Here is a 19,979-nt window from a genome sequence, read left to right on the forward strand (position 1 = left end):
GGACTAAAGTGGGTGGGCGAGAAAATTGTGGAAAATGCAAAATTAGCATGAATACGAAATACAAGTTAAATATTTGAGCAGCCCCCAAAGGTGTTTCCCCAGTCGGAAGAGAAAGAGAGAGAGGCAGAGAATGATGTCTGGATGCAATCATAGGAATTGCATTTACCGTTAAAGCAAATGGTACATGGAACAAAAGTGGGGTGTGGTGTGTGGGGTGTGGGTTTGGTAAGGGTGTGCACCCAATGAAATATTCTGCTGAAATGCAGAAATGTTACCGATAAAGATTTGCTTTAATTGCAAACGATTATTTTGGAAGGGTAATCTGAAGTGTTCTTTGGCAATTTTCAAGCAGGAAATGTGTAAACATTTAATTTAGCACTTAGGACAAATCCAACGAAATTAAAGCAGAGTCTGTCTGCCTTCATTTCTGTAGGGTAGTAGTTCTCCTTTGACGGGTCATATCTTAAGAACTTTTCCATATATCAACATCTTTACAACATTTTCCAATCATGCCATTGAACAAACAGAATGCTGATAACGTTTGTAGAGCAAATAGAACAGTTAAGAAATAAACGATAACTAATATTTGATTTATTTACAGTTGTGTTTACATTCCCCCGCTGCATTTTTTTTTACAATTCAATTCCACGTGTTTTCTTTTCATTTGCCTTTGATTTGCTTTTTATTTCCTCCCCTCTCTCTCTCGCACGCCCTGTGTGTTCGACCTTATCAGCAGACTTTGACTTTGGGGACATGTAAATAATTTATATTATACGAGTGTAGACCCTGTTGTTATGTGTGTAATTTATGAGGGGAATACAGAGAGAGGTGTTGGTCGTATGTGGTATATGGCCTCTTATCAGTGCAGAAGAGCGAACACAAAGATAGTTTTGCTGGGGAACTGTACCGCTGGCCAAGAAATCATCTGGAATTGGTATTATAAACTAAATTCACGGGAGATCAATGTGGTAAAGCTGCTCTAAATAGCTTGCCTAACCTCACATTTCGAATATTTTAAAGATCTGCGTATTTTTAATAACGTGACAAAAAAACACACACCGAGACCGACCTACACAATCGTAGTGTCTATAAATGTTGTAGCAAGGTTTTTACCTTTACTTAACCTTATTTCGCAGCGTTTTCTTTTAATTTTGTTGTATTTTTTGTCGTTTCGTTTCGTTTGCTGCTTATCAAGGCAATGTAACGCACACATGCGCGCACACGTGCACACACGCGAGCAGCGAAGATAAACGCACACAGAGACACAACTAATTGCTGTTTACTCAGCGCGCAATTTTCTCTTCAACACTTTTGTGCGAATGAGTGGGTGGGTGGTGGGGGGGTGGGAGAGGGATGTGATAGGCAAAGGAAGGCAAGGCAAGGAGCGGAGCTCCTCTCTCTCTGTCTCTCTCTCAGAAACGTATCTCCTCCAGGGCCATCATTCATTGCCCGTAGCTCGTGTTGTTGTTGATGGTTTCTATACCCTTCCAGATAGAGAGAGTGTATTATGATTGCTTGCTAGGCAGAAGAAGGAGGCTCTAGACATCTAGAGCATCTCATCTGTTACCATGCAAAATAATATTTCAGGGTTTGAGTGAATTTGCTGATCCGATTTAAGGTTTCTTTTTCCTGATTTTATGGAAATACTATACCATGCATCTGGCATACGAAGGATCGCTGCAAACAAGAATTCAATATCAAAATAACTCACAAGCTTTCAAAAGAACAATGGCTCTGCAAGGGTATCCAACTCTTCGACTCTCAAAGCGCAAATCTTTCTTTGTGTTCTCCATTCTGTGCCATCAACTGCAGTTCACTAATCTCTCACTATCTCCTACCAGCACACACACACACACACACACACGTCCTCCATCTTCTATGCCCCGCTGGAGGCCATATTTATCTTGGGCTCTTTATTTATTTTACCAAGAAACAAATACAAAATAGTATCATAAAAATTTAATTAACTTTTATGAACTCGGTAAATAGTGATTGTGTTGTGGGGGCCGAGGGAAAGTGCATTAAAGAGCAGACAAACTAGAAAAAAACATTTATATTTATTCTTGTTTCTCTTGTTTCTCGCTTTTTACGATTTTTCATTTGTTTTTCCATTTGTGTTTGCGCCTGTCAATGCCTGAGCAAATACAAATATACAAATATGTTGCCCAATGTTTGCAAAACTTTAATTAATACCTCCATATAGAGACAGAGAGAGGTACATAGTATATGCATACAATATATACAGATGTTTATCTATCGCTTGTTTGCTCAAAAGCAGCAAGCAACATGGAGCGAGAGAGAGAGAGAGAGCGACAGATAAAAAAGGAACAAGAAAGGGAAATGTAAGCAGAAATAATTGGCAATTTTCAATTTGAAATTGCGTGCAAATTTATTTTAATTTTTGCACCTGCGCTTCCGCCTCTTCTCCACCTCCGCCTCCTCATTTTCCTACATCTCGATATTTGCAATGCAAATATTTTTAGAAAGCAAAGAGAAGAAGTAGCTGGAGCTGGAGCTGGAGAGAGACATCCCAGCACGCCCGCCCTCTCCTTCCTCCACCACCACTCTGTCAGGCAGGCGCAACTCTGTTTGCTCAAGATATTTGGTTGCTTCGTCGCACCTGGCCCCCACTGATAAGGGGGAAAAAGTGAGAGGAGGCGATCCAGTGATGGTACAAACTCCTCCATTTCGTGTACGAAAAACACGAAAATGGCGCACAACTGCGCTAAAAAAAGACTTCATAACTTTTATTATTAAATCGAATGTATCTTTGAGATAATTCGCAGGACTGTACCTTAAGCCGACTGTTCTACAGTACACCTTTAATTTAAATCGTGCTAAAAAACAATCATTTTTGTAGCATTGTGTATCTGGGGGGAGCCCGCTGCCATCTCTAATTCGAACTCTGTGGAATCTATTTGCATTGCATTATGCTGGATAAGGCTACACGCCGCACACACACACACACACACACACACAGCCACAGTTGCAGATTGGCCTGGCCTGGCCTGTCAAGGTGGCAAATATTATTTTATACATGTGTAAAATATAAATCATTTTATTGCAGCCAATTTGCACAAACGATTTGCTCCGACTGCCATTCCATTCCATGCCATTCTGCTGTGTCCGTCCACGCATGCAAATTGTATTTATGTCTACACAAATCCCCAATATGATGCCCCCCAATCCCCACCATCTAAGCCACTTTAATTGGCCAGACCAGACCAGACCAGACCATCTATTGTTTCAGTTGTTGCCGTAGTTGTTGGTATTTTGGCATATATGGTAAACTTTTGATTTGTGCCTTTCGTAATTAGCAAAAATATTTACCAGGAGGAGAGAGGGAAATATTCGAGAATATTTGTGCACAAGATTCGTTTTGAGGTTTCGTTGATTTTGTTTGTTTGAAGAACGTTTATTTATGCAAGAGCTCTCTCTCTCTCTCTCTCTCTATCGCTCCTTCATTGCCTTTTTCTATTGGATTCCTTTGGGATATTTTTACCGATCAGCTCTTATCGGTGTGTGTCAACAGCTGGGGTCACACTGTCAGCCTTAAGACCAACATACTTTGTTTATTTTTTTTTGGTTTTTAATGGACACAATCAATCCTCAATCCTTGCACAACCATTTTCTTGGCTTGCCGCCCATGTCATGGCCTCAAACCGCATACCCTCCAACCCTTTGGTCTGCCGTTGAATGTGTCTAAATATAAAGTATTATGAATAAATCTGCATTATTTTTGCCACAACATTTCCACTGCATTTTATGTCAAAACCATAAAAACTAGCTCAAGGCAAAAAGGTTTTCCAACTTTTAAGGCTTCTCCCCCATGCGCATTTTAGCAAAAGAAAACTTTTAAGCATTCCATCCATATTCTGCAGCACATACTCGGCCCTCGGATGTGGTGGCCATGTGACGCTATCGATTGACCTGCCCCGAGCAGTGTGGCAACTATTTTTACACTTTTCCACAAGGGAGAATGCATCCCTAGGAATTCCCTACCCCCCGCCAAACCAAGAAAACACACAAAAAAAAAAACAAAGCAACGACGACGGCCACTCTTTTATGAACATAAATTTTGAAAGCCTTTAATGGGGAGTGCAACATATTTCAGTTCCGAGCAGCGGCAGCAGCAGCGGCAGTCGCCGCAGCCGCAGCTGTTGCTGTTGTTGCAGCTATGCATTTTTGCAACATTTTGCAGTTGCTGTTGTTGTTTGGCTGCACAAATAAATTGCACATAAATCGTGGGGCACATAAATTTTACATGTTGCCGGCGTGCAGAGCGAAAAAAAAAACAAGCTGAAATTATGTGAACCAAGCGAGCATAATTTATGCGATCGGATGGGGTCTGGGGATGAAGAAAAAGACGAAGAAGGGGTGCAGCGAGGAGGCAATTTAAATATTTGTGCCACCAACCAAAATTTCCTTAATTAAAAATATATTTTAAACTAATTGCAAGTCTGCAACTTTCATAGAACGAGCAGCAGAAGGCCACAATACTCGTATTTGTTGGCAGTAGTAGATATCTACTATAATTGAGAGCTATATTATGTGCTTTATCTGCCGGTTTTGTAGTCTATTCCATTAATAGCATCAACTAATCAGAGATCCTTTTTTTATTGCCTTACTTTCAGCAGTCACGCGCCCGCAAAACCTCCACCAAAGCAAATAAACTGAGTGCAGCCGCTGCATCAGCCACATCGCCCCGTCTAAGTCCATCGCCGGCAGCAACACTGTTGCCGCAGCAATCGCCAAATACAACAACAGCAACAGTTGCAGCCACCGCTGGAGTAGGAGTTGGAGGAGGCAGCTTGCAGCAGCAACATCAATCGCAACAGCAGCAACAATACCAGCAGCATCAGCAACTGTTGACACAGCAGCAACTATTGTCGCAACAGCAACAGCAGCAGCAGCAATATCCGCAGCAGCAGCAGCAGCACTTCCAGCAGCAGCAGCAGCAACACTTGCAACAGCAACACGCACAGCTGCAGCAGCATCAGGCGCAGCAGCAGCAGCAACAACATTTGCCACAGCAGCAGCATCAGATAACAGCACAAATTCAAACCATGAAGGATCAACCGCAACAGCCAATGGTGAGCCCAAACTCCGATTGCATTTTCATTTCCATTGCCATAGCGATTTCCCTTTCATGTAGCAATTAAAACCAGCAGCAGCAGCACCGGCTGCGACCTTTGACCATTGACCTTCGGACCGTCATGCTGTTGCTAGTCAATCAGTGGCATTTCATTTCATTTGATTTCATTTCGTTTTCCGTTTCCAACAACCCAACAAAATGCAAAATACAAACCCATAAATTCTCGCTAGAGCCTCCCCTGCCCCGCCCCATAGGTTTCGTGTGGACAACATTGCGTATACGTCACGTCACACTGCAGCTGTGCAAACACACAAATAAAGCCCAGAACCAGACACCAGACATACACGAATATCTATAGATACCACACACACACACACACACATACAATATACGTGTATACTACAGCCAGACAGAGATTCGATTCGATTCGTTCATTCATAAAGATTTTTGTCGATTTTTGTCGATTTTTATCAATGATTGCTAAATGCCTTTGAAAATAAATCCACACAGAAAAACAACAGAGAAATTTTCTGTTGAATTTCCCGATAAATATACTTCTAGGGGGATGGGATGGGGGACGGGGCAAACAGTTGAACTATGAACAATTTTGTTTGTATTTTAATTGTTGCATTTTATTTTGGAATTTTATTGTTGCCTCTCTCCATCCACCATTCTCCTACTGCTACTCCTACTCTTACTCCTACTCCTCCCGCCTCCCTGTTGTGGCTTTCACTTTCATAACTTTTTTCAGTGCCGTCGTAAAAATGCAAATGAAAACGGGTTGCGGATGGCGGATTGTGGATTGTAGATTGTGAATTGGCGGTCCTCCGACTCTCAGTCTGTTGGTATTTCCTGCTGGTTTTATTTTATTTCTATGTGGTGGTGGTGGGAAGAGGGTGGGCTGGATGTTTTCCTGTTTATTCGGAGCAAAACAAAGCGTAGCATAATTTAAGGCGCGTTAATTAACAACAAACTGCAGGAGGAACAGCAATAAAACAACAAAAATGCTGCTGCCACTCCATGCCACAGCGCGGATATTGTAATTCAGGGCGGGTGCGGGTGTGGTGGCGGCTGCCCCATACCCGCAATTAGTTTGTTTGGTGGCTAATTAGGGCAAACAAAATATGATTTATGGTTAATATTTATTCGCATGCATACAACAGTTTGTGGGAGTTTGTGTTTCTATGGCCAAAATGTTTATTTATGAATGAAAAAGCGGATGAGTCGTAGGAAACGGATAAAGAGGGGAGCCTTTAGCTATGCTCTGGAGTATCCCAATTGCTTGAAGATATATTTAATTAATTAAAAGAATAATAATTCTAATTAAAATCGATTTCCCATTTATTTGCAGGCACCTATGGCCTTCTATCCCACGTGGCAGGCGGATCCGTCGCAGGGCTGGCAGAACCAGTTCATACAGCAGATACCACAGAACACCCCGGCCATTACATCGCTCAATTCGCTGGACTTCCAGACGCAGTCGTACGCCTACCCCTCCAACGGCTACGTGCAGACGGGCCTGGGCTTCGATCCCAACTACGGCCGCTCGCCGTACGCCGCCCCTGTGCAGCGGTACGACTTCCAGAGCCAGCAGCTCTCCACGGCCCCCTCGGCCATCAATCAGGTGGGGCTCCAGAGTGTCGCCGGATTTGCGCCGGGCAGCGTCAGCTACGCCGGACAGGTGTCCACGGCCCCGGCACCGCCCTCGTCCTCCGTGGGAGTGGGTGGACTGCAGCAGCAGCAGCAGACGCAACAGCAGTCCCAGCAGCAGCACCTGGGCGCCGATCTGAACAAGACGATGTCGGGAAACGACACGCCTGGATATCCGCGGGTGAGCAGCGTGCCGCCGCGCTCACTCAACTGTAACGGGTATTCAGGCGACTACAGCGGTCCCCAACAGCAACAACAACAGCAGCAGCAGCAGCAGCAACAACAGCAGCAGCAACAACAGCAGCAGCAGCAATCCCAGCAACAACAATCACAGCAAGCGACGGCAGCGGGCGCCGGGGGCACCAGCACGCCCGCCCCACCAGCCACAGTGGCCCAGCCCGCCTCGTCGCCCATGCAACCACTACCCAATCAAGGCCAACCCCTGGCAGTGCCCCAAAGTCCGACGCGGACCAGCCTCATCCAGCAGCAGCAGCAGCCACGCCTCGTGACCCAGTCGCCCACTGGCAACGGACTGCAGCCTTATGTGGCGCCCCAACAACAGCAGCAGCAGCAGCAGCAGGGACACCTCTCCTCGCCCCCGATGCAGGACTGGAACTGGCAGCAGCAGCAGCAACAGCAACAACAGCAGCAGCAGCAGCAACAGCTGGGAGGCGAAGGCTATCCACAGGGAGAGCGAGTGCACCTTAACACACGCATCAAGTCCATGATCATGCGGAAGAGCGATCCCAAGGATCCGCCGCCCGACCACCAGCTGCAGGGCGGAGTCTCGGCGGCAGCCGCCAGCCAGCCGCAGAGCCAGAGCCAGCAGCAGCAGCAACACCAGCAGACCGGTCATTTTTTATCGTATAGCCACCACCTCCGGCCCGAGGCGGCGCTGAGCGCCAACGGACCGAGCAGCGCCCCACCCCACCAACAGCAGCAGCAACAACAGCAGCAGCAGCAGGCGGCGGGGGGACCGGGCGCTGCCGAGCCGATCGGAGGTGGTGGCGACCACATCTGGAAGCCGCACCACGCCCAGTCGTTTAAGAAGCCGACTGTGGTCGGGGGCGGCTATCCGGGAGCGGATGCCCAGCTGCAGTTGCAGCTGCAGCAGCACCAGCCAGGACAGCACACGACCATCAGCCACGCAGAGCTGCCGCCGCAGCCGGTGCCACCGGTGCCACTGCCGCTGGCACAGGCCCCGCCACCGCCTCCGCCTGTCGCACAGCCCAAGAAGTCGCGCAGTCGGAGCAAGGCGAGCCGGGCAGCAGCCGCAGCGGCAGCCGCCGCGGAGGCGGCAGCGGAGATTGACAGAGACAGAAATGCCACGGATCCGGGGGGTGGATTGAAGCCCGGCCTCGGCGCCCACTATCCGCACCCGCATCCGGCCGCGGGGCAGGAGTACCACGGCCAGTACATCAAGACGGAGCCGGGTCTGCCCCCGCCACCAGGCGGTCCTCCCGGACAGCCCAACAAGATGGAGGGCTACGAACGCAACTACCAGAACTTTATCCAGTACGCGGACTTCTGCCAGAACGACGGCCAGGGGCAGCCCGTGCAGCAGCACGGACATGGCCATGGCCACGGCCACGGACATGGGCACGGCCACGGGCATGGGCATGGGCACGGGCAGCAGGAGTACGCCGGATACCATCACAACTCGGCGTACTACGGGGCCGGAGCGAGCAGCTTCCAACAGAACTTCCAGCAGAACTTTGTGCCCGGCTACCAGCACTCGACGTACGGTGGCAGGGGCAAGCCGCCACCCGGCAACAATCCGCACCATGGCCACGGGCACGGCCACGGGCAGAGCATGCTGGAGCTGGACCGCAAGCCGGACACCAACAGCATCATCCCGCTGCCCACCAACTACGAGAAGGACATACCAGCCCACGCCTACCCCATTCCCCCGCATCGCTATGCCCTGACGCACGGGGCGCCGCCGCATCTCAGTCACCACGGGATGCTGGAGCCGAAGCTGGAGGACATGGGAATGCTGGGCCACGGCCACGGGCATGGCGGCGGCGGGTATACCTATCTGGGCGACGGCAAGCCGCTGAACAACGGCTTCTCGTGCTGTCGCCAGGGCGGAACACGGCCACCCACGGCCGAGCATCTGAAGGACGGCACCTGCCTGGGTCTGGGCATCCAGCCCAAGGAGGAGCTGCTGGACGAGGACGAGCTGGTGGACGCGCACAACGGCATGAAGGGCGCCGCCAGCAAGGCAAAGGGCAAGCAGAAGCCGGACGAGATACCCGAGATCATCGTGAAGCACGAGAAGATCAATCCCCTGTTCGACACCACGGATCGCCTGGAGAAGGGCAACAAGACGGAGATACCCGAGTGCGAGTGCTTCCAGTCCGACAAGAATCCCCCCGAGCCGGGCACCTACTACACGCACCTTGGTGAGTAGTCTCCAGTAGCCTAGCAGCATTCCAAAACCTAAAACAAACCAATGCTAATGTGTGGTTAATCTTCTCCAGGAACGGCCTCCTCCCTCATGGAGTTGCGGCGCGAGTTCGAGGATCGGTGTCAGCTGACGGGCCGGCAGTTGCGCATCGAGAAGATCGTCTACACTGGCAAGGAGGGCAAGACCTCGCAGGGCTGTCCCGTGGCCAAGTGGGTCATACGCAGGGCCGATCTCGAGGAGAAGATACTGGTGGTGGTGAAGAAGCGACCGGGTCACAGGTAAGCCAATTCATACACCGCCCGCCCCCCACGAACATTCCTATTTATTGCTGGTCTCCTCCGCCGTCTCTTAGATGCATCGCCGCTTACATTGTGGTCTGCATGGTGGCCTGGGACGGTATGCCGCGTCTGGAGGCGGACAATGCCTACAAGAACCTGATCCCCAAGCTCAACAAGTACGGCCTGCCCACGACGCGACGCTGCGCCACCAACGAGAACCGCACCTGTGCCTGCCAAGGTAAGGAAGAGCATCATTCATCATCATCCATTCATTTAATATATTTCCCTCTTTCGCCATCCCTCAGGACTCGATCCGGAGTCATCGGGGGCGTCGTATAGCTTCGGTTGCTCGTGGTCGATGTACTACAATGGCTGCAAGTACGCCCGCTCCAAGACGGTGCGCAAGTTCCGGCTGTCGGTGAAGAGCGAGGAGGCGGCCATCGAGGACCACATGAACCTGATAGCCACGCTCCTGGCGCCCGTCTTCAAGCAGGTCTGCCCGCGATCCTACGACAATCAAACCAAGTACGAGGGAGAGGCCTCCGACTGCCGCCTCGGCCTGGAGCCCGGCAAGCCCTTCTCGGGCGTAACGGCCTGCCTCGACTTCTGCGCCCACTCGCATCGGGATCTGCATAATATGCAGGACGGGTGCACAGTCCATGTGGCACTGCTGAAGCCGGGCAACCGGGACAACCGCCTGCCCGACGACGAACAGTTCCACGTGCTGCCCCTCTACACGATGGACGGCACGGACGAGTTCGAGAGCATCGAGGGTCAGCGGGACAAGCACCGCACCGGAGCGGTGCAAATGCTGGACAAGTGAGTGTAGCGTTGAGTTTTGAGCAGCAGCTCCGCCTTCTGCCCTCTGACCACTGCTAACATACCCCACCCATTTCTGTTCTTCCTCCCTCCCCGCCCTGCGTGTCTGTAGATTCCCCTGCGAAGTACGCGTCCGATCCACGCCGCTGATCCCCTGCCGCCGCCACGGAAAGAAGCGCAAAGAGGGCGACGAGGCGGCCCCACCGGATGGCGACCAAGACGCCGCCGGAGATGCCAACAGCCAGAGCAGCTCCAGCAACGGAGGAGGCCAGACGCAGACGCAGTCCCAGCAGAGCAGTCCGCCCGCCCTGGGTGGGGCGCACATCAAGAAGGAGAACGGAACGGGCACGGGCGGGCCCGGCAGTGCCAATGGCGCAGCAAGTGGCGCCAAGTCCAAGTCCAAAGCCAAGTCCAATCAGTCCAACAACTCCAGCGCCTCCACGCCGGGTTCGGCGCCCCCCTCGACGCCCTCGCCCCGCTGCCAGACCCCAGTGACGAACAATCCCAGTCCGGCGGGCAGTGCCTTCAGCACGCCGCCCGTGCACGGCGCCAATCCGAATGCCAGCAATGGCGCGCCGGGAGTCGGGCAGGTGGGGGCACCGCCAGGAGCTGCAGGCACCGGACAGCAGCAGCAGCCCGGCCAGCTGATGAGCTCCAACTCGAGCCTGATGAACATGGCCACCATGATAGACACCTTCACGGACGCCCAGCTGCAGTCCAACCAGATCTCGAGCACCGTCCTGGACTCGCCCTACTCCTACGACTACCAGACGGGCTCCTACATCGACTCGCGCAACTACTACGGCAACTGGCCGGCGCCGCACGCCATGGGCATGGGCGCCCAGCCCGGACCACCGGGAGTGGGAGGAGCCCCAGCCGGAGTGGCTGGTGTTCCGCCCCTCACGCCAAACACGCCAACGGCACAGCCCCAATTGACGGCACAGCAGCACAACACTGTGACGCCGCCAACGGCCACCGCCGCACCCACAATTCTGGCAGTGGGTGGAGGAGGAGCGCCCGCCACAGGGCCACCTCCGATCACGCCCACTACGACGGCCTCGCAGCACGATGCGACCAACGGGTATGTGCCCAGCTACAACAACCTGACCCCCACAGCGGTTACCAATCTGGCGGGCACGGGTCCGAGTACGGACATACAGCAGCAGCAGCAACAGCAACAGCAGCAACAACAGCAACAGCAGCAGCAGCAGCAGCAGAGCGCCGTAGCAGTGGGAGGAGTGCCACCCGGAGTGGGTGTTGGAGTGGGGGGAGTCGTGGAGGGAGTGGAAGGGCTGAAGGGCCGGATGATCAGCGAGGAGAATCCGGACTCGACGACCCTGGTGAACCACAGCCTTGTGGCCGAGAGTAAGTTAACCGCCTTGACAGCCATGCAACCGATGACTAATCTCGCACCACTCACCACCGCCGCCTCCGCCGCTGCCGCCGCCACCAACCACCATCCGCACCACCACCATCCACACCACCCACACCATCCGCACCACCCGCAAGAGGGATTCGTCAAGCCGAAGCCGCCGCCCAGCGACTACCAGTACACGGCGCAGTACGCCAACAACTACCAGATGTACCCGCCGCCGCCGCCACCCCCGCACTCGGCGTACTCCGCCTACGATGCGTACCAGAACATGAACTACAACTACGGCTACCACCACCAGGCGTACTCGCCGTACGGCATGTACCCGCCGCAGCAGACGCCTCCGCCCACGCCGCCACCGCCGTCGCCCAACTGGAACGTGTACGGCCACCATCAGACCGGATCCGGCTACGGAGCGGCGAATCCGGCCGCCGGAGGAGGTGGCACGCTGATAGCTTCGCACGGGGCCGTTGCGCCGACGATCGCAGGACTGCAGAAGCCCTCGATCACGGCGCCCACACCACTGCACCACCAGCAGCATCAGCAGCAACAGCAGCAGCAGCATCAGCAGCAGCAGCTGGCGGCAACGCCGCCGCAGACCATTCTGCCGGATCTCAGCAACGGAGCTGTGGGCGCTGTCGGCCAGATGGGAACGGTGCCCACGGTGGAGCCCACAGTGGCGACGCCATTGGCGGTGCCGCCACCCGGTGACTCGACGGGCAGCGATGCCAATGGCGGTGGGTCGGTGGGAGGATTGGGTGGAACGGGAGGGGGTGCAAGCGGACCCACGGGCCCGACAGCATCGCCGGTCAGCACCAACTCGAGCAAGATCGAGCCCATCGGCGAGGTGGCCGAGATCAATGAGAACATCGAGGCCTTCCAGGATCCCCAGATGGGGGGCGTGGCCATCGCCTTGAACCACGGCAGCGTCCTGATCGAGTGCGCCAAGCACGAGATGCATGCGACGACGGCTGTGCGGCGGCCGGACCGCCACCATCCGACGCGGATGACGCTGATCTTCTACCAGCACCGCAACCTGAATCGCCTCCGGCACGGCATCGACGAGTGGGAGGAGAAGATGCGGGTGAAGAAGATCAACACGGACCTCGACAACAAAGCCAAAGAGGAGCGCGAGCGTCTGCTGAAGAAGGCCGCCGGCGAGGACGACGACCTGGACCTGGACGATGCGATGCTCGGCCACGATGAGCTGGCCCCCGTGCCGCCCTCCGCCATCAAGAAGGAGAATGGACAGCCGCTGAAGAACGGAGCCAGCGGCAGCAAGAAGAAGAAGAGCAGCGCCGATGCGAGCGCCAAGAAGTCACAGTCGAACGAACAGCAGCCAAAAAACGAGAAAGTTGCCCTCCACGTACCAACACTAACGACCACGTCGTGGACGACCCTGTTTCCTATGCATCCTTGTGTGGTTACGGGGCCCTATCAGGAGGGCAATAGCAGTCCGACTTCGTCCACGAATGGCAGCAACAACGCCAGCGCCAATGGCAATGGGAATGGCCAGGGTGGCCAGGCTCCCACGCCAGGAGCGGGGCAGCAGCAGCAGCAGCCGCCGCTGCAGCAGCAGCAGCAGCAGACCTGAACCGGCTGTCCGCCTATCAGCGGCTCAGCAGATCCTTCTACTGGTAATCATCAGCATCAGCATCAGCACCAGCAGCATCATCATCCTCAGGGGCAGCACTCCCCGCAACTGGATCCAACGGGTGCTGTTCCAATTCCAGTTCCACTGCTGCCCCAAGCACCGCTGCTCTAATCTTAAGTCCCACACAATGACTGAAAATTCTCTCAAAGCAAAACCCAGTAAATTATTTTTGTATATGCGTCTGATTTCGTGTGCCATACGAGGAGGAGAAGGGAGAGAGGAGAAGGGAGAGTAGAGAGCAGAGAGCAGAAGAGCAAGTTGGATGAATACGAAAGAGAGTTGGCGCTGCCAGTCCACCATTCCACAGCACACACACACACACACACACACAAAGCCCAAGCTACACTGAATGAAAATAAACCACAAGAACATGCAGCTAGTTTAATAAATCTATCAACTTTAGTTTCTTAAGCCAACGACAACAGGAGCAGCCGTTGTCCACATGTGTTACGAGTAAATTAGTTATTTTTGTCTATGTTTAAACTTTAAAGGAATGAAATGGAGTGAAAACAAAACGAAACGAAACTTAACGAAACAATCACACTACAAACAAAACCAACAACAAACTACAGAACAACAAAACAAATACTAAAAGAAAAAACAAAAATCACAAATAACAAATAACAAAAAAACCAACACACTAAAACTAAAATAAACAGCAAATGCTAATGAAACGTTGCTTGAGTTTCTCTCGCGAGCAGCAACGAAGGAACATACTAAGAGTTAGTGGAAGTTAAACAAACAAAAAGATCATTGCCAAAAGTACAAATAAACAATTTTTTAAAGCAACTAGAAAAACGTAAAGAATTTCGCAACATACACACACACACACACACAAAAACAATATAGTTGGTAACAGAAACAGAAGCAGTTCTTACTATAAAAAGCCAAGTCGATAAACTACACTACACTACACTACACCACACTGCAAAAGAGTACAGTTCAGTTCCAGCTAAGTTCCCTCAATTTGTCTGTCCCTTGGTGCTCGGGCCAATTTCCAGTGCCAATCGGATTCAAATTGCTCCAAAGACAAATGAGAGGCTGTTCCCCTTGGGTGATGAATGTGGATGCTCTTTGGGTATCCCACTCAACACTCAAGCAGAGCAGGCTTCCATTTGGATTGCTTGTTTAATCGTTAGCTTCAATCCTTCCATGGCAGGGCCAGAGACGACAGATCCAGTTCGTTTTTTGTTAGAGAAGAGAGCGCGAGTGTGCATTAAAGCTGGGAAAATGTAAGGCAGCAAGACACTTTTTTTAAAACTTAAATCATAATTTAAACGTAGCTTAAGCAAAACACACACACACACACAGTTATATATTTATTTATGCGCCCAAGAAAATGATCGTAAAATGTTTTAGGGTGTAGTTATTATGATTTTTCCAAGTGAGGTGAGCGCTGTAAGTGTGGATGGCAAAGAAAGGCAGAAAGATAATATTTCATTTAAACGGCAAAAAGAAAAAGAAAAATGAAAACGAAAACGAAAACCCAAAAAGACTCGAAACCAATCAAGTATTAAGCACTAAACAAACAAACAACCAACAAAAACAACAACTACTATAAATTAACTAATTATTTGCCTACTCATTTGTAATGTAATTGTTGTATCCATCCAAACAAACAAACAAACAAAACAAACACAAAGACACAAAAAAACAAAAACAAAAGCAAAATCAGAAAATGAAAATGAAGATGATAAGGAAAATGAAAGTGTGGCAGCGCAACTGAATTTCAAATCAAATTAGTGTAGACACAAACCAACATATACATACTATACATACATATATTTTGCACAAAACAAACAAAAATGGTTATTGAAAATAATACGTACTGTACTTTTATAATTTGACGAACTAGCACGATAAGAACGGAAGTGGGGAAGAGCAGAGGCGAATGAGATGTAGATGCGACGAGAGAGATCGTAGTACTTGCATGTAGAATGTATAGTTTACGGCGTAATGTAATGTAAATGTAAGGCAGCGAAGAAGACTTTTGAGCAACAAGAAAAAACATGTTTTGATAAATATTTAAATGTTTATATAATTATATATATATACATATATATATATATATATATATATAGTATATATATTAACGTAAATTATGATAATTGATTAACTGATTATGCGAGCCAACAACTATTATAGTTTGTAAATGCTTTTTTATCATTTTCAAATAAAAGCAAATCCTTTGCCATTTATTAAGTTACACACAAACAAACAAACACACACGCAGACACAAACAAAGACAGATCCTCGAAAGGCTTTTAAGTTTTTGCGGGGCGCGCAGCATACATAGTTGCATATACATACACCACCAGTATATACACACCCATATATACTATAAATATTGGCATATGATAAAGCAGAAAACAATTTAAAAAAACACTGAAGTATAGGTAATAAGCGAGTATAGAAACAGAACAGCAGAAGAGCGAACAGAGCAGAACAAAGATAAGGCACGGCGCACCTGACGAGCGCAAATGTCAGAGAAGACGAAGGAAGATACATGAATACATATTGTAAGACGAGATAAACAATACAATACGCGACTCTTAGAACGTATATAACAGTATATACGGAATGTGAAGAAGTTACGGCGTGGAGAGGAGTGGAAGGAGGAAGAAACATAAATTATATTTATTTAAAGTACGCGTATTGAAAGCAAACAGATATTAATATTAAATAAAACGAAAACAAAGTTACACTCGCTCATGTGCATTTTTCTTCTTCTACCTCATACTGAATTCATAAAGTGTTTTAGCACCCACATGATTACTACAATCTTCGTACACGTACGAGTAGAGTATAAATGCATGTACATATCTATACATACATATGTATGTATATAAAGTCTCGTTTAATGCAGCATTGGAATGTGCGCTTGAGTCGTGGTAAATTGGGCCAATTGTCTTACAACCTACATATATGTATGTGTAGCCTAGATATTTACATTGAAGTGTTAAGTACATGGCAAGTGGGAATTGAGTCAATCAAATCAGATCTAGGACGAGATCCTTGTCGTAGTTGTCTAGCGCCGTCTTATTGAAGGAGCCAAAGTTCCACTTCATGAACAGATTAGTGTCGTTGCACACGTTCACCACCAGCTCCTGCGCGAAGGGTACCAGCTCGAGGCACCGCCTCCCCTCCTGGCCGTGCTTGATAGTCTGCGTGTGGTAGTCATATGACCAGTATTGATTGCCCCCCTGCAAATGGCAGTCCCAGAGCCAGACGGGCGCATTCTCAGTCCAAATCTGGACATCTAAACATTCCTTTTTGCGACGCAGCCGCAAGTCCCGCTTCCAGCTGAGCTCCCAGAACTGAGACTTTTGTGGCACTTTAAGGTCATCGGCACAGGCGTACATGCCCATCCGGTTGTGTTTTCGGCGTCCCAACGTGTCTATGCATAGGCGCTTATCGCCAACATTCTGTATGGCGCCGAGCGCGTATGTGGGCGGATCTATGGGCGGATAGCTATTCATCAAGTCAAATGCCACCTCCTCCATGAACCACTTGAAGGATTTGCAGTTTAACTTTTGACGTATCGCCTTCTGTTCCGTCAGATCTCCGGCATCGATGCGGTCGTAGATGCCATCGGCATGCTCGTACAGGAAGTGCTTGTACTCATCCATCCAGACTTCGGCCACCCGCTTGTAGTTCTGCAAGGTAAGGGGGACCTGATGAGAGACGATTCAATCAATTTATTCAATTACACTTACTCTATGCAGGTAGTCACCCTTTCGGGGACTGGGCACGTGATTGCGAGGACCGCGATAAATGTGGCCAATGCGGGAGCAGGGCGCATCGTACATTTCGCCGCCACACATCCAGATCTTGAAGCTCAGCTCGTACTGCTCGCCGCCCCAGATGTCCAGGCCCTCGTCGTAGCCGCCAAGTTCCCAGAAGAACTCCCTGGATATGGCGAAAAGGCCTCCAGCCATGACGGGACTCTTGAAGGGGTCGGCAGGATACTTTAGATCCTCCTCCAGCACAGGCAGTCGCTTGTAATAGAACTCCCAGTCGAAGGCACCGCGTGCACCCTCGTCCTGGGCGCGATAGTTAAAGTTGGTGTGGTCGATGACGTCGATGAAGGGACAGACAGCCGTGCGCTTGTTCTTGGCAATCGGCTCCAGTAGCGGGGGCAGCCAATTGTAGTTGGCCTCCACGTGCGAGTCGAGGAAGAGGAGCACTTCCGCGGTTGCATTCCGTGCCCCGGCCGACCGGGCTCCAATCAGACCCGTGCGCTTGGCCAGACGCACCACTCGAACGATTTGACTGAAGTGCTCCTTTATGTAGAGCTCCAGCTCGGCGTGCAGATAGTCCCGATCACTGAAGTCGTCCACCAAAATTATCTCCTTGAGCAGCTCTTGGGGCGACCTATTGATAAGACTGTGCACAGAGCGCATCAGCACGCTCAGATACTCGTTGTAGAAAATGATGATGACGCTGACAGTGGGCAGCTTGACCAGGTAATCCTTCTGGCGGCAGCTGTATGGAAATTGAATGGTTAGTGGGCTGATCGTGGGCTGCTTTTGCCTTACTTACAGTTTGTGGCGAATGTCGGGCAGCGAGCGATTTACAGATATGGAGTCGGAGAGCAGAGCATTGAAGCCGTTTTCCAAAGACATTCTACGCTCCTGCTCTTTCGTCGCCTCATCTTCCAATTTGGCCGGTTTTCCTCCTTCCCCGATACCAACGCGCACAGCATCTTTATCCATCGCCACGTAGTCGTGCCAATCTTTTACGTTCTTCCCAATGTCATGTGGCTTCAGATGTAGCTCCAGCTCAGGCTGCTGGCCATAATTGTCGTTCTTCGGCCGCACTCGTTTGCGTCCTTCGTCAGGATAATCTGGTTCCGGTTCGTTTTCGTCTACGCCTTCTGGTTGCGCCTGTTGTTGCGGCTTGGGATGAGGCTTCAGCGGATCTACGTGAATGGGCTGGATACGTTCTACTACATTTTCGTTCACATCGGCGGCTTTTGGAGCTAAAAGCTCTGCCTTCTCGGGCTGTGGCTCGACGCTGTGATGAACGGGCCGGTTGGTGTAGGGGCTCGAAGATATCCAGCTGGTGATGAGCACCAACAGGGTCAGCGATATCAGCAGCAGCAGGATGGACTTGACCATCCACTTGAAGTTGGGCCTCCGCATTCTTGGTCCTTAGATCTCCTTTTCCTGTCACTGCATACGCCGAATACGTGTCAGGGCGGTGGCTTCAACGACATAGGCAGCCACGCTACGGTGGCGTACGGCGCGATGCGGCACTGCACGGCAGTTGTTGGCGTGTATTAGCTCAGGTGTTGACTGGAACAGCCGCTGGAGCTAGACGTAGCACCGTCGTCAAAAACAAACTGAAACGTGGGCGCCAGGCCCGACAACGACTTGCTGCAAAGACAAACTAGAAACAGACACATAGTCATGTACAAGAACGTATATATAAATAACCATATCTTTGACGAGGGCTCCGAGCAAGAACACATTAAACACGAATCGCCGATAAGAGAGCGCTGTTGTTGCCGTTGCTGTGGCAGTGGCAGTGGCTGTCGCTGCTTGCAAAGACATTTTTACCAAATTGAAATAAAGTTGTGATAAAAGCAGTACAGAGCACTCTAGGAACTTCCGGCGACGGGCAAAAGTGACTGAAACGAGTGACCGGCGGAGCTGTCAACGAAATCAGCACTTACCTTATTCGAATACCAACTATGCGCACTAAATATATGCTATCTCCTATTTTAGTTTGTTATTTTTTATTACTTGTAATTTGGCTATATTCGTGACAGTTTTAAATCTCAAAACTAAAACGTACTCTTATATTCTACATACATTAACTAAACGGAAATCTGGAATTTAATCTTCTAATTAGCATAACAAACAAAGGGTCGTTGCCTCCACGTCCACGAAAATTAGCTTAGTTGTTTTGTTCATTCAATCAACAACAACTTGCTATAGAGGTGTCAAACCATCGAGGGCACTATCGATAGTATCGATATTTTACTTCTAGCCTCTACTATCGACGGTTTTGCGACTATCATGATAATAGTATCGAGCTACAGTCGTTGCGCTTTTGATATGATTGGATTGGATATTCCGTTTAATATTACTAGTTGGCCCTCTCAGCCCTAAACAAATAATTTTATCCGATAGATACATACATTTTTTTCAGGATTGGCAAGTTTTTAAAAGTCCTTTTTATTGGATTATTTACATATTAAGGTTCAAACAAAAACAACATAAAACGAATGTGACGTCGTTTTGTGGCGCTGCCAGACTCGTGCAATTCGTAGTTGCAGCAGGCTGCCGTACCATGATATGTTGTGATATGAAACTGGCTAATTGCTCGCTGACAAAAGCTGATTGATATGAAACTGGCGAATTGCTCGCTGACAAAAGCTGATTGATATGAAACTGGAAATTGCCAGCGCCGTTGCGCCCCCCCCCCCCACAAAAGCTGATTGATATGAAATGGCAAATTGCTCACTGACAAAAGCTGATTGATATGAAACTGGCGAATTGCTCGCTGACAAAAGCTGATTGATATGAAACTGGCAAATTGCTCGCTACAAGCTGATTGATGACGGGCTGCCTGTTGCGTTTGTTTGCTCCGTCCTCCGCTGACAAAGCTGATTGATATGAAACTGGAAAATTGCTCACTGACAAAAGCTGATTGATATGAAACTGGCAAATTGCTCGCTGACAAAAGCTGATTGA

At 50.0% G+C, this 19,979-nt stretch overlaps 2 protein-coding genes across 2 annotated transcripts in view; one reads left to right on the forward strand and one right to left on the reverse strand.

Moving 5' to 3' along the window:
- LOC111064872 (DNA N6-methyl adenine demethylase) overlaps positions 1 to 13,830 on the forward strand; it is a 99,170-nt gene extending 85,340 nt beyond the window's left edge. Inside the window, 9 exon segments of the mRNA XM_022352699.2 lie at positions 4,638 to 5,093; positions 6,447 to 6,985; positions 6,987 to 7,074; positions 7,077 to 9,150; positions 9,229 to 9,433; positions 9,508 to 9,671; positions 9,739 to 10,252; positions 10,365 to 11,617; positions 11,762 to 13,830. Coding sequence (XP_022208391.2) covers positions 4,638 to 5,093; positions 6,447 to 6,985; positions 6,987 to 7,074; positions 7,077 to 9,150; positions 9,229 to 9,433; positions 9,508 to 9,671; positions 9,739 to 10,252; positions 10,365 to 11,617; positions 11,762 to 13,218 — 6,750 coding nt within the window. The 3' untranslated portion in view covers positions 13,219 to 13,830.
- A 1,796-nt stretch (positions 13,831 to 15,626) lies between these two features.
- On the reverse strand, positions 15,627 to 19,195 carry LOC111064873 (N-acetylgalactosaminyltransferase 6). Its single transcript, XM_022352700.2, has 4 exons — positions 18,956 to 19,195; positions 17,821 to 18,669; positions 16,995 to 17,763; positions 15,627 to 16,934 (listed from the first exon to the last, which is right to left on the reverse strand). Exons 2-4 carry the CDS (start codon positions 18,420 to 18,422, stop codon positions 16,269 to 16,271), a joined length of 2,037 nt encoding a protein of 678 aa, XP_022208392.1. The 5' UTR covers positions 18,423 to 18,669; positions 18,956 to 19,195; the 3' UTR covers positions 15,627 to 16,268.
- Between the last annotated feature and the right edge of the window lie 784 nt (positions 19,196 to 19,979).

This window comes from Drosophila obscura, unplaced genomic scaffold, assembly GCF_018151105.1.
Source record: "Drosophila obscura isolate BZ-5 IFL unplaced genomic scaffold, ASM1815110v1 contig_208, whole genome shotgun sequence".
NCBI classification, from domain to species: Eukaryota; Metazoa; Arthropoda; class Insecta; order Diptera; family Drosophilidae; genus Drosophila; species Drosophila obscura.